The 12,801-nt window shown below is 43.8% G+C and overlaps 1 protein-coding gene across 1 annotated transcript in view; it reads right to left on the bottom strand.

Annotated features, from left to right (window-relative positions):
- The window catches only part of PEPD (peptidase D), a 151,441-nt gene that overhangs the window by 33,997 nt on the left and 104,643 nt on the right, over positions 1-12,801 (bottom strand). The window contains exon 10 of the mRNA XM_033158674.1: positions 1,892-1,960. Within this exon, the coding sequence (XP_033014565.1) occupies positions 1,892-1,960 (69 nt within the window). The remainder of the gene's footprint in view (positions 1-1,891; positions 1,961-12,801) is intronic.

Below are 12,801 nucleotides of genomic sequence, written 5' to 3'. Positions count from 1 at the left end.
GGGTGGAGTGGGGAGAACCTGCCCGTCACTTATCTGCACTAAGAGGATGCATATATATATATATATATATATATATATATATATATATATATATATATATATAATCAATTAATCACAGATTAAATATGTATGAAGGAACTTAAGTGCTGATGGCTCCATTCAACCATCCATGCATGTCTCTTTATTCTGTTGGGCTGTTAGAGTCTCTTCTGAAAATCATATTGAACTTCCATTTCCTTCTTTCCAGAAGTATTGATCAGCAAGACGTTATTTTTATTGAACCAAGTTGCCGGTTTAATGATGACACTGCGGAGTTCCGCTGAGCTTTTTGCCAGGAAGTTGGAAAACTATGAAAAAGGTGGCCTGTCAAGAGCCAAGATGCACAGTCAGCCAACTCCAACCTAGTCCCTCCAATTGTTTTGGCCTTCCACATCCACCAAGTCTAGCCAGTTAGCAATGTGGAAGTGACCCCCACCCCTGATATCCTCACAATTTGAAAGGCCACAGATTGTTTAATAAGCCTGGGAGAAGAGGAATTTGTTTGCCTGGCGCCTAAAGATATTAACGAAGGCGCCAGATGAACTTCCCTGGGGAGAGCGTTCCACAAGCAGAAAATAACAACAACATGGGAACACAGCCAGAGGTTTTAGAGTAAAAGGGCGAAAGTCATGCAGAGCAAATTTCACTTATCTAGAGGCATCTCTTATCTGGACATGGCTTCTAACCTGAGGTGTTCTGTTCCTCCTCCCCCCCCCCTTCGCCACCCCACAGTCTCTTTTTCAAAAGGTCAGGTTCATGCTTCTGATTAAATATTAGCAAGGAAGAAGCGACATCAGCAGAGCTGTGAACTCTGAGAGAAAGAGTGAAAAACGCTACATTAGTGGGCAAGATGAAGCTGTAACAAATAGGCTTACTGCAGGAGGAAAATCCTACAGTGAACACTAAGGCACCATGAAGCAGAACAAACCACTTCAAGTGTGACTCGGAGAGAGAATAGGCTTTGTCCAAAGGGGGCCTCTCCCACACCTTTGCATGCAGTCAAAGTGAGGAGAAAGTGGTTGTGGGGAAGTATCATTTTGTGTGCCCTGTTAGCACCTGACCCCTTTCTGTGAAGTGAACTTTATTAAATTAGAGTAAGGATGGTCTGCAGCCCAAGGGCAACCAAAATGGCCAAGGGAATGAATCACCTCCCCTATGAGAAAAGATTGCAGCATTTGGGGCGTTTTAGTTTAGAGAAAAGGTGAATAAGAGGCGACATGATAGAAGTTTATAAAATTATACGTGAATAGAGAAATGTTTTTCTCCCTGTCTCATAACGCTGTAACTTGGGGACATGCAGTGAAGATAAACACTGGAAGATTCAAGACCGATAAAAGAAAGTTCTCTGTGCAGTATACATGGCTAAACTATGGAACTCTCCTCCACAGGAGGCAGCAATGGCCACCAACCTAGATGGCTTTAAAGGAGGATTAGGCAAATTCATAGCCACGATGGCTATGCTGACTCCAATGTCAAGAGGCATTATGCCTCTGAGTAACAGCTGCTGGAAACCATAGGCAAAAATAAAAATAAAAAGCCATGGCTTGTTTGCTTGCCTGTGAGATGACGCGTTGCTTGTTGAACTAAACCATGGTTAAGGTTATGTGTGTGCACAGTCAAAGCCAAGTCAAATGCATCCACCAAGAGGACCCACATTCGATGCTATGGGCCTTACTTCACCCTCAAGATGGACGCCAGCTTAGCCATGGGGCTTTCTTCCTAAAATATCTGTGGTTAAATAAAGCAGAGTTTATTGAATGCTTCTAAATGTCTTTCATGAAGTGACTAGAGCTTGAGAGTGATACTGATACAACTCAGTGGGAAATGGACAATGAAGACTGGGGCGCCTTACCTGCCGCAGATGCAGGTGTAAGAAGTGTGTCGCATGCCGCCGCGTTTGTAGCAGTAGTGCTGAAACAGGCTGCAAAATGAAGGAGACAGAAGTTAGTCAATTGTTGAGGACCAAGCAAGAAAAAGCAACGAACAATGCAACACTGAAAGAACCAGGACTTATTTGTTCTCTGCTGCCCGGCTCAGACATCAACCCATCATCCAATCTCCATTTTGAGCTCGCTATGTGCCTACAGAAAATGGTACAGAAACAACTAGATAGAAGAGGAATTGCAAAGAAAGTCTATTTAAGCTCCAGCGGGAGAAAATGCACCCCCTCACCTTCAAAGTTTACCTGTCGCTGAAGCTAAACAATTAACAATTCAAGAGATGACCAAAAGCCGACCGTCCCACCCCCCCACCCCAAAGTTGTTGCTTTGCTTTGGAATGTAAGAAGCTCCCTCCTCTTCCCTCTTTTTGTTCCCAAACCCTGGAAGTTTCTTTGAACACACGGTGGGAGTGGGAGGAAAGGGGAAGTTGCAGGAGTCCATTGCAGGAAGCAATCTCTCTCTCAAAAGACTTCCTGAAGCAAAGGACTGCCCGCCTCTCCACCACAGTTGCTCTTCACGTGGCGATAAAGGAATCCTGCAGGAGGAGCTCTTCCGCCTTCCCAAGAGCTCCAGCATCCCCTACGAAGTGATGGATGCTCTGCCATCAGGCAAGGACAGATGCACCCAAAGTACAATTAATATAGGATTAACTGCTTTAAGAGTCAAGCACATATTAGAGCCCCTTTCAGTCTTGGTGAAATATACTCTAATTACAATCCAATTCCCTTTTAATACTGAAAGGATTGGGGGAGGAGGGGGGAAGACCTCATTTGTTGTAATATTAAAATCATTTCATTAACAAGGAGTGATAATGGAACCCATTCAGATTTCAGAGACGTTCGCAAGCCTTTTGGCAGCTGCTGAGACAAATGCAAGCTATTAGACGGACATTTAAGATATTGCTTCAGCTACACACCCGGTTAGATATATCTATCCGCTTAATGAGACATTAGGATGGACAGTCCCAACACTATTATGCACATATCAAGGCGATGGATGTGCCACATTTCACAGGTTACTGAACCTCACAAACGTTTTCGGGGGAAACCTGACAGGCACCCGCCCAGGATGTTATAGGCAAAGCATGCTGTGCTTCTAGATGAACTTTCTGTTACGGGATCATAGCCATGAACAGCCGGGTCCAAAAGGAGCACTGCTAAGATATCATTAATCAACAAAACTCTGCAATAGGAATGAAAAGAAAATGGAAACGCCACCAGCATGAAAGCAGGAACCGGAAGCTACTAGGTACCTTATTAATATTAATAACATCCATAATTAAAAAGTAGTAGTGCTTCCGACATGTCTCCTTAGCAACACAATGGAAGAAAAGTTCACCCTGGTTATATCAGATCAATAGCCAATGTGTGCTGAGGGTGACACCCCTTAGTACTTGAAGGTTATACTGATTAACTTAAAAGGAGGGTCAGATTTTTATACAGGCTCTGCCTACGATTCCTAATCATTTCCTGGGAAGAGGCAGGAGTTAGGAAAGTGAAAGCATTTCATAAGTCTACCGGAGATATGAATTCCAAAAATAAAGGTAATAATAATAATAATAAATCAAAGCAAGATATCACGGTGAGTAGCCTGGCTCGGATAATGTGCTACAAATGGAAACAGCTAGCTAAATTTAGAGCCCGGATCTTAAGAAAACTCTAGAGATCAATTTGGAGCAAGCGTGTCAACAAGTTAAGCTCTTAACAAGCATTTGGGTTGACAGTGCAATGCTTCAAAAGTGCGAGGCGCCACAAAGCTTTGGTACATCATCCACAATGTTCTGAGGGACTAGGATGTTCTGAAGTATTTTAGAAGCATGTTAAAATTAAGGGCATCTTACAGCACAAGGAACATTTGGCAACCTTGAACTTAAAAATATTAAAATCCGAATGATTTTTCCTGGTATTCTCATGGTGAACTAGCTCTGAAGACACGAGCTATGACAGCCATTGTATGATGAGACGACTTAATGTATTTGCTTCTGAACAGCACCCTTACAAGCACCCTCCTTTGTGGCCCGGTGGAAATCTAACGTCCTTGGATGGTGAGAATATTTGCTTGATGGTCATTCTCCCACCTCATGTGAAAATCCTGTCCCTCTTACACCCCCGGAGCTCACTGTGGCCTTTATTCAGGTGTTATAGAAGCGTAAGAGTTCCAGTTGTGAGGAGTGGGGCGTGCTGGCTGTTCATCTCCATCACCATCACCCTCCGGGAGTTGAAATGCAACTGCCTGGAGCAGGGAAATCTCTTGTACTTCTGTGGTGTCAAACCATGCAAAACTGGGGAGCAGCGAGGGAGCTCGCAAGAGCAGAGGTTGGCTCCTCATGTCACACAGTTACTCTCCAACTTGCGGAGCATGAAGCCAGCACACTCTTCTCAGTAAGCACCCCTCAGACATGCAATTTCCACATTCCAGTAGGGCTCACATTACAGGATTTGGTCCTGCACTGATGTTAACAGCAGCCACTGGTCTGATATATCTGGGGCTTAAATGACAGTGCCCAACCTCAACTACAAGCTTGAGCATGAATCCAACAATGGCTAGAATAAGCTGGATGCAAATTTAAGGCAGCTCTAAAAGAGGAAGAGAGGGGGATTTACACATAAGACAGAAAAATATGAGGGGGTGAAATGCAGGACTCAGCCACATGTTCCACATGGCCCAGTTCATGTGTAACACTAAGCCATGGTTTGTTTTGCCTAAGTGTGGCTTTTCTTACATTTGGACCCAGCCAAGCAGTCTAACCATGGTTTCTTGTTAGCTTGTAAACCATGGCTTGCTTTAACTATGGTTTGGCATTATGTCCAAACCGAACAGCCTTGCTTAACCATGGTCTGTTTGACCAGTCCAAGCACTCCAAGGAGGCCTGAGTGGCTGGGAGACAAACAACAAACTACAAACCACGGTTTAGCCAATGTCCCATCCACAATTTTATGTCTGTACTGGCCTACATGAAAGATGGTCAGCAATTATAGGGAAACTGTAGTTAAAGCAGGGATGGTACATAAACTTTCAAACCAAAGCAGTAGAAACCAATGCAATTTCCCCTTCTTTTCTACAAAAACACACAGAAACTGGAGAGAGATTCTCTGAGAGACAAAGCTTAATTGGAAAATGGACAGGTGCCACAGGGGGGTGGGGGAGGAACGGCAGCTCAGAGTTAATAAATTAAAAGGAAAACAAAACACATCCCAGGGACATCTATCAAGGGTGATTTACGGACAACAAAACCAACTGATCGTTTAAGCTTAAGAGAGGGGAGAGGTGGGTGAGGCATAATTGGCATTTTAATTGTATAACAGAGGAGTGTAAATCATCTTCCCTAGTCGAACAGCAAGATCCCCCAATACCACAGATAGCATCACTTGATAGATCCGTCCATCAGATCAACCTTTGCCAATTTGGTTCCCTCCGTATGTTTTGGCTGATGGGGGCTGTACAGTCATACCTCAGGTTATGGCTGCTGTGGGTTACATCTTTTTGGGTTGCGCTCCGTGCCGAATCCGGAAGTACCAGAACGGGTTATTTCTGGGTTTCGGCGCCAAATTGTGTCATGTGCGTGTGCAGACGCGGCGCTGTGGGATACGAATGCTGCAGGTTGCGGACGTGCCTTCGTCACGGATTACATCCATAACCCGAGCATCCACTGTAGTCCAAAACAGCTGGAGGTCACTTAGGTTGCCAAAGGCTGCAGTGACATTTTCTCTCGTCCATCCAGGTGGGTATATTCCAAACTAGAGTGTTTAGTAAAGTGGGTGCACTGTCTGCCAATGTGTGGGGTGCTAAAATGAGCCACAACAGGAGTGTGTCTCCAAATATAATGGTCACCTTGTTGGCCTGCATGAAAAACTGGGTTTAGGGGGCATCCATTCCCCCCCCCAAATCCCAGATGGGTGGGTAAACAAGTGCATTCCCCACATACTGGCACAGAACATGGGCAGAGGACAGTAGAAAACAGGTTGGCATTTAAGCAGAAGGGAAGCTGGCATCCTTGCTACTTGATGTCATTTATCCGGGTACCAAAGGGAAACTGCGTGGAAATTAGTCTTGGACGTATCCTCCAAATGCACAGCCAATAATTATTTAAGCTGCAAGGAAGAATGTCCTGTCTTGGTTTAAGCGGGGGCACTGGCGGAGGAACGGGGCAGCGGCGGGGGGAGCGCACCGCCCCCAGCACCATTGGGGAGGGGGGTACCATTGCGGCCGCGCCCCCAGAACACACACCACGCCCCCGCAGGTGGCATGCCACACCCCCGTGGGAAACATATCACGCCCTTGGGACGCACGTCAGCCACGCCCCCACCTGCTCTCCGCCCCCGGTGCTGGAGCCTGCAGCTTCGCCACTGAGCAGGGGTAGCCTACGGGTTTCATAATGGTGAGTGTGTCAGACTAAGACCTGAGAAACCAGTGTTTGAATCTCTACTTAGCCATGAAGCTGCTCTCTGGGTTACTTTGGGCCAATCACTGTCTCTCAGCTTAACCTATCTCACAGGGTTGTTGTGAGGATTAAATGAGGAGGAGAACAATGTTGGCTAACTGTGGCTTAAACGATCACTGGGAGAGTCAGAAATCTACTTCTGAGGAGGAAGACCTATGATCCCTTAAGTTGCGAGGGAGAATCGGCTCTCTGAGGACCTAGTTCATCTGAGTCTCTTCCCCCATTCCAGAAAGACATTTTTTTCCATAGGTTTCTGCTTGTTATATAGCAATGACACAGAACCACAAGTACTAGCACAACGCCACAATTTCACACTCAATTTAATATGAAATAAGAGTGATACCACACCTAAAGGTCTTAAGACCTATAGCTCTGCTTCATTATTAGTTTTTAAATACTGTAATTTTTGATCTCAATTGGCATATTTTATACAGATTTTTTTGTTTATTCATAACTATTTATTAACATGTAATTAATGAGGTCTAAATCCTTTGATGACAGAATGATTAAATTGTATGTTAACTAATCCCTCTTTTAATTATGATGCTGCCAGGAACCCATTCGTGGATATATATAAAAAGGAGACATTTATAGGCACCCATTCTTTAAATAAGCAGTATGTTAAGCCAATAATTAGAAGAACTAGTGATTTCAATTATATTTTAATTACTGTTACACATAAAACATGCTTTAATAGATGTAGCATAATACATACTCTCCCTTTATGAATCACTAGTAATTCCTTTTGGGGTGTGATCCAAATAAAGGCATTTTAATATACATATGCACTGATACAGACGAATGAAGTGAATCTTGTCAGCTTCGCCTGCTGCAATGGATAAAAGATACTTAATTCTCAAACCAAGCTGCTTCTCAAAGCAAGCCATTCTCTTACAACACTAGAACTCAGAGCCATTCATTGGAGCTGAATGTTGGAAAATGCAGGAAAGACAAAATAAAGCACTTTTCTTCATGCGATTCTTCATGAGATTCACTCCCAAGTGGAGGAACAGTTTGCAAACCTGCTTGAAATCCTGATTTTAAGCCCTGGTTTAAAATTAACCATGGCTAGGTTCAGTGTAGATAGGAAGCTGCCTTGTCCCAAGTCAGACATTTATGTATTTATTTCATAAAGATTCATATGCAACTTGATAGTAGAAAAAAACCCTGAAAGATGCCTGGCCTATCTAGCTCAGTACTATCTATTCCATAGGTAGCCACTGTTGGACTACAATTCCCATCATATCTGACCATTGGCCATGCTGGCTGGGGCTGATGGGAGTTGTAGTCCAACAGCATCTGTATGCTGTCCGGCAGCAGCTCTCCATGGTTTCAGACAGTGTTCCTTCCCAGCCCTACATGGAGATGCTGGGGACTGAAGCTGGGACTTTTTGTATGCAAAGCAGGTGCCTCTAACTACAGTCCATCTCTAAAGCAACACTCTAAAACCATAGTGAATGCTGAAAAAGGAGCAGATTTGGGAGTGTGTGCATGCACAGGAGACAGGGGAGCATGAAAGAGCATGTAGCCTTGCATGAGCCATGCGGTATGCCCACTTTCTAAGGAGACTGGGAAATCTTGTTGTCTGCATTTGGCTAGGGGGAAAGGGTTGAAAGTGGAAACCTTTTTTGCAAGGTGTAGCCACAGTTCAAAACAGCACTTGGAGGCGGAGGGGGCAGTTTAGTTTGCCAAACAGAATCCCCCAGACTTAAATCTCTCTCTCTCTCTTTTGACCTCCTGCACATAATATGATGCGTATTTATGCCATGTGACAGTCCATGCTGAGGTGAACACTGTGTGGAAGTGCCACATCACCACTGTCCTTACAGTTAGGGCAATCCCAAAATCAGGGGACCCCCAGAAGTCTGCTGCTTAAGGACTGAGCCTGTCTGGGCACCTGAGACCAACTGCCTTGAGTGAAATGCCAAACAGGTATGGGTACAACCTTTTCCTACCCACCAACATTGCACTGTGGTGCAGGGAAATATGCCAGATCAGACCAGGGCTTCATCTAGACCAGCATCCAGTTTCTAACAACACCTAGGAAATGGGCACCCCCAGAACATTTCGAGATTGCATGTGTATGTACCAACTTCTGCATTTGTTAAGGTCAATGGGATGTCCCACCCAGGGTGGAGACACGACCCACAGTGACAGAGTGGCATATCCAGTTATGTTGGAGGACATCCATTGAAATGAAGAGGCCTAAGTTAGCCATGCCAATTTCAATAGGCCTGTTCTTAGTACTGACTTCAAAAAGGTAAAGGTACCCCCTGACCATTAGGTCCAATCGCAGACGACTCTGTGGTTGCGGCACCCATCTCGCTCTATAGGCCGAGGGAGCTGGTGTTTGTCCGCAGACAGCTTGCGGGTCATGTGGCCAGCATGACTAAGCCGCTTCTGGCGAACTAGAGCAGCGCACAGAAACGCCGTTTACCTTCCCGCCAGAGTGGTACCTATTTATCTACTTGCACTTTGACGTGCTTTTGAACTGCTAGGTGGGCAGGAGCTGGGACTGAGCAACGGGAGCTCACCCCATCACAGGGATTCGAAGCACCGACCTTCTGATCGGGAAGCCCTAGGCTCTGTGGTTTAGACCACAGCACCACCCTTGTCTCACTAGTACTGACTTAGTTGGACAGTATTCAAGGTTTCTTTCACTGGCTGCCCCAACAAGGTCATGTACCCTATGAAGTCAGGTTTAACTCCCTCCCTCCTTCCTCTGGCTATCTTTCGCTGACTAGTGAAGACATTTTTATTCTGGCACAGGGCGGGGGGAGAGCTAAAACTTCTGGATGCACATATTAAAATGCATAGCAAACTGACAGCGTAAGATTTATACTGTATATATTTCACAACAGTCTGTGTCAATGGCAAGTTATCTGATGCATGCATGTTACTCTGGTTAACTCTATAGACTTTGGGTAATTGGCCTGTAGGCAGCGTACACACAATAAAACTGAATTATTCTTGCAGGCTTTTGCCCTTGTTTCCTTAAAGGCTGTGTATGATTTGTGGCTTCTGGCTGTACTGTATTTTCACAAAATGTATTAAGAACATTAAGAACACAGGAACCAACTTCCCACCACCACTCACATAAATCCTTACCACCACCACCACCACAAAGAATATTTCAAGGATTGCCAACTTGGAGCCCAGCAGTACCTCCTATGGTGCCTGCAAAAAGGTCTCAGTAAATATCCCGTCAAAAATAAACAAGACTGGAGGAAGCAGGCTCACCCATTCGGGGCTCCTGCCACCTTTTTTTGCTTTTTCAAACGTGTGATATATCCACCCCACAGCAGGCATTTATGTCACACACCCCAGAGCTGACATTTAGTGACTGATGGTGCTCACAGGACTTTCTCAAAACTCCAAATGTACCCGCTAGTCCTCAAAACGTCGGTGATCCCTGGACTCCTTCAACAATGGGAAAGAGATAGAAATGGAAAGCGGAAGAAGACAGAGTGCAAGAGAAAGAAAAGGTAAGCAGGGCAGGTCCATTGACTGCCTTTGCACATCCCTCACCTGTCACCTGGAGGCAGCTGTTGCACCAGGCTACCTGGGCTGCCTCCATCCCAGATGGCCATTATCAAACGTCCCCCCCCCCAAACCAACCCACCCTCAACTTTGCTTTCCCCTCTAACTCCTCTTTTACTTTTGTGTTGTGTCTTTTAGACTGCAAGCCTGCGGGCGGGGACTGACTTACAGCTGCTCTGGGAATCTTTTCGGCTAAAAAGCGGGGTGAAAATGCTCTAAATAAAACAAGATGAACGAAGGAGCTATGAGAGGCATCAATGAGATGGCAATACAATGTGGAGAAACAAAAGAATAATCTGGCGCTGCACCATCTGTCCGATGGAACAAAACACTTCTCTGCTTCTCCCCCCATTCTGTCATCTCTGCCGCTATCAGAATTATTGATGGAATATTTAACTTATCCATTCCGTTTCCAAAACAGAACTCTTTCCCAATAAAAGTAATGCCCAGAATGGAAGCCTCTGAGACTTCTTTTCTCCTTCTTCCCAGAGTAATAATGTTCATTTTAACCTTGATGGGGGACTTAACTAATTTATGAGGTAATTTCAGTAATAACCATACATTAATTTTACATCTCCTTTTCTCCTGTTTGGATAGGTTTGGGCCACTAGGAATTATGTAAAGACAGACAATAGGCTGCTAGGGATTTCAAGTGAGTAATGCGCTGTGTTTAAAACCTTTCAATCAAATTAATAATGCGCAGAGCTATCCACTGTGTAATTGCTTCTAATATATTCAGATTCAGAAGTCAGCATTAATAGACTATATAGATGGTATTTTTCCTGCAGGAAATTATACTGGTTTAATTTCACATTCTCACTATAAATCCCAGGCCAACATGGTCCCTCTGCAACCTCTGGGTCACAATCAAAAATCAGCATTTCGTTGAGCACAGTCCTAATAATAATTTTATAATGTCATTCTCGACAAGAGTGGAGATATGGGATTCTGAGATTATGAGGGCAGAAAAAGTTGCATAGTGAAGTGGGGACAGAAATGGGCCTTCTGAGGTGAGAGGAACAGTTAAGAAGCAAGTGCTACAGAGCTTAAGAGATACAGTGTGGAAGAGAGGGAAAGCGTTTGCATATCTCTGTTCAGGAATGGAGTTCATTGAATGACCTACTTCGTAGGTTTGTTGTGCATGGAGGAAAAGAGAAAATTATCCCCCACATAGTGCCTTGAAAGAAGGGTGGGATGCAATCAAGGAATTTTGAGGAGACAGGCGAGGTCTGCCTTCAGCCATCAGTTCAAAACACCGAACTGTAGTTAGGATTTTTATATACATATTTGCAGTTACAGGTAGGTAGCCGTGTTGGTCCGCCATAGTCAAAACAATACTTCAGATACAAGGCACTTCTTTGAAAGAAGGGTGTTTCTTAAGAAGTGTGCATGCACACGAATGCTCATACCAAGAACATACTTAGTTGGTCTCTAAGGTTCTACTGGAAGGGATTTTTTATTTTATTTTATATACATATTTGGTTAAGTGTAATAAAATGTTGGTATGTTGGAGTGAAAATTTCAAATATGAAACTACTCTAATTTCCAATAATCAATTTGCACACAGGTTTTGCAAATGACACCCTAAGCAATCATCTAAGCCTATATCAAGGTTGATGCTGAATTTGCAAGTAAAGCATACAATTTAAGCAAGTCAAATTGTTTATTTTCTTCCCAGTTCGAACCTGTGGCTCAACCTCAATTGTTTATTAAAACATTCATAGACCACCATTCATTAAAATAGCACAGATAAAATCAATACAACAAAACAGTTGAATACTAAAAAAACACAAATACCAGAGATAGCCAGAATTTCCAAGAGAGCTGGTACTAAACATCAGGGATCTGTATTTTTTTAAAAAAAGAATCTGGACAAAAGTCCCTCTTTAAAGACTCACTTTTTGTTTTTGTTTTATTTTCTCACAACAATACACATTTCCAAATGCATGAACACAACGCCGCCGCCCCTCCCCCCAGTTCTGCTCATGTATAATCCATCCTTTAAATATTATACATTACTACTATGGGTGTATTTTTGGTTTCCTGGGCTAGCCCAACACACTTGATAAATTATAGTTATTAAATGTATTTCCAAATGCTGCCAGCACCAGCATGGTTACTTATATTGCACTGCAGTTCCAGTGTCAAGATTTTACTGCATTCAGTGATTTGAGACTTGACAAGATGAAACTGGAACTTGTATGCCTATAGCATAAAATTGTACGAGTCATCCCTTGCACTGTACTTGATAAAGTGTCAGAAGAGATTTTCATAGGTTGCCTTACTATCCTTCAGTTGTTTCAATGCATTTGAGGGGAAAAGAAAGAAGAAAGCTTCCATCACCAGTACAGGAGGGTTGGCCAACTACAGCTGTTTAAACCATTCTGAACTCTTCCAGTTGATGTTGCACCTCCAAACCCAAGAAGTCTCTATATTAAGGTATCTACCACATATCCTAATCAGGCCTTCATCCCCAACCAGACCATAGGAGATGTTCCGGAAACAGTGGGGGCTCCTTTCTACTGACATGTATTTTAAACAAATACCTAAAAATAGACACATACAGAGTTCAAACGAGACCTATTTTGTACTTCGTTCTCAAGTACCGAAAAGCATCCATTGAGCAGGTCCAACAAGTATGTTTTCAGGACAGCGTCTTCATGTTCAACCTGAAAAGGGGGTCCCCTTATCAGCAGTTTGATTATTTGGGTGTCAACGTTTCCAAAAAAGAAAGCAGCAAATTCTAATGGAGAGATGTTTCCATCATTTTAAAAGGAGACAATCATCCACATCCTGTCAAGGTTTTGTATATCATGGGAGAAGAGGACCAACCTAGAAAGG

The sequence above is a fragment of the Lacerta agilis genome, chromosome 8, assembly GCF_009819535.1.
Source record: "Lacerta agilis isolate rLacAgi1 chromosome 8, rLacAgi1.pri, whole genome shotgun sequence".
In the NCBI taxonomy this organism is placed as follows: Eukaryota; Metazoa; Chordata; class Lepidosauria; order Squamata; family Lacertidae; genus Lacerta; species Lacerta agilis.
This window is presented reverse-complemented; position numbering and strand designations above follow the sequence as displayed.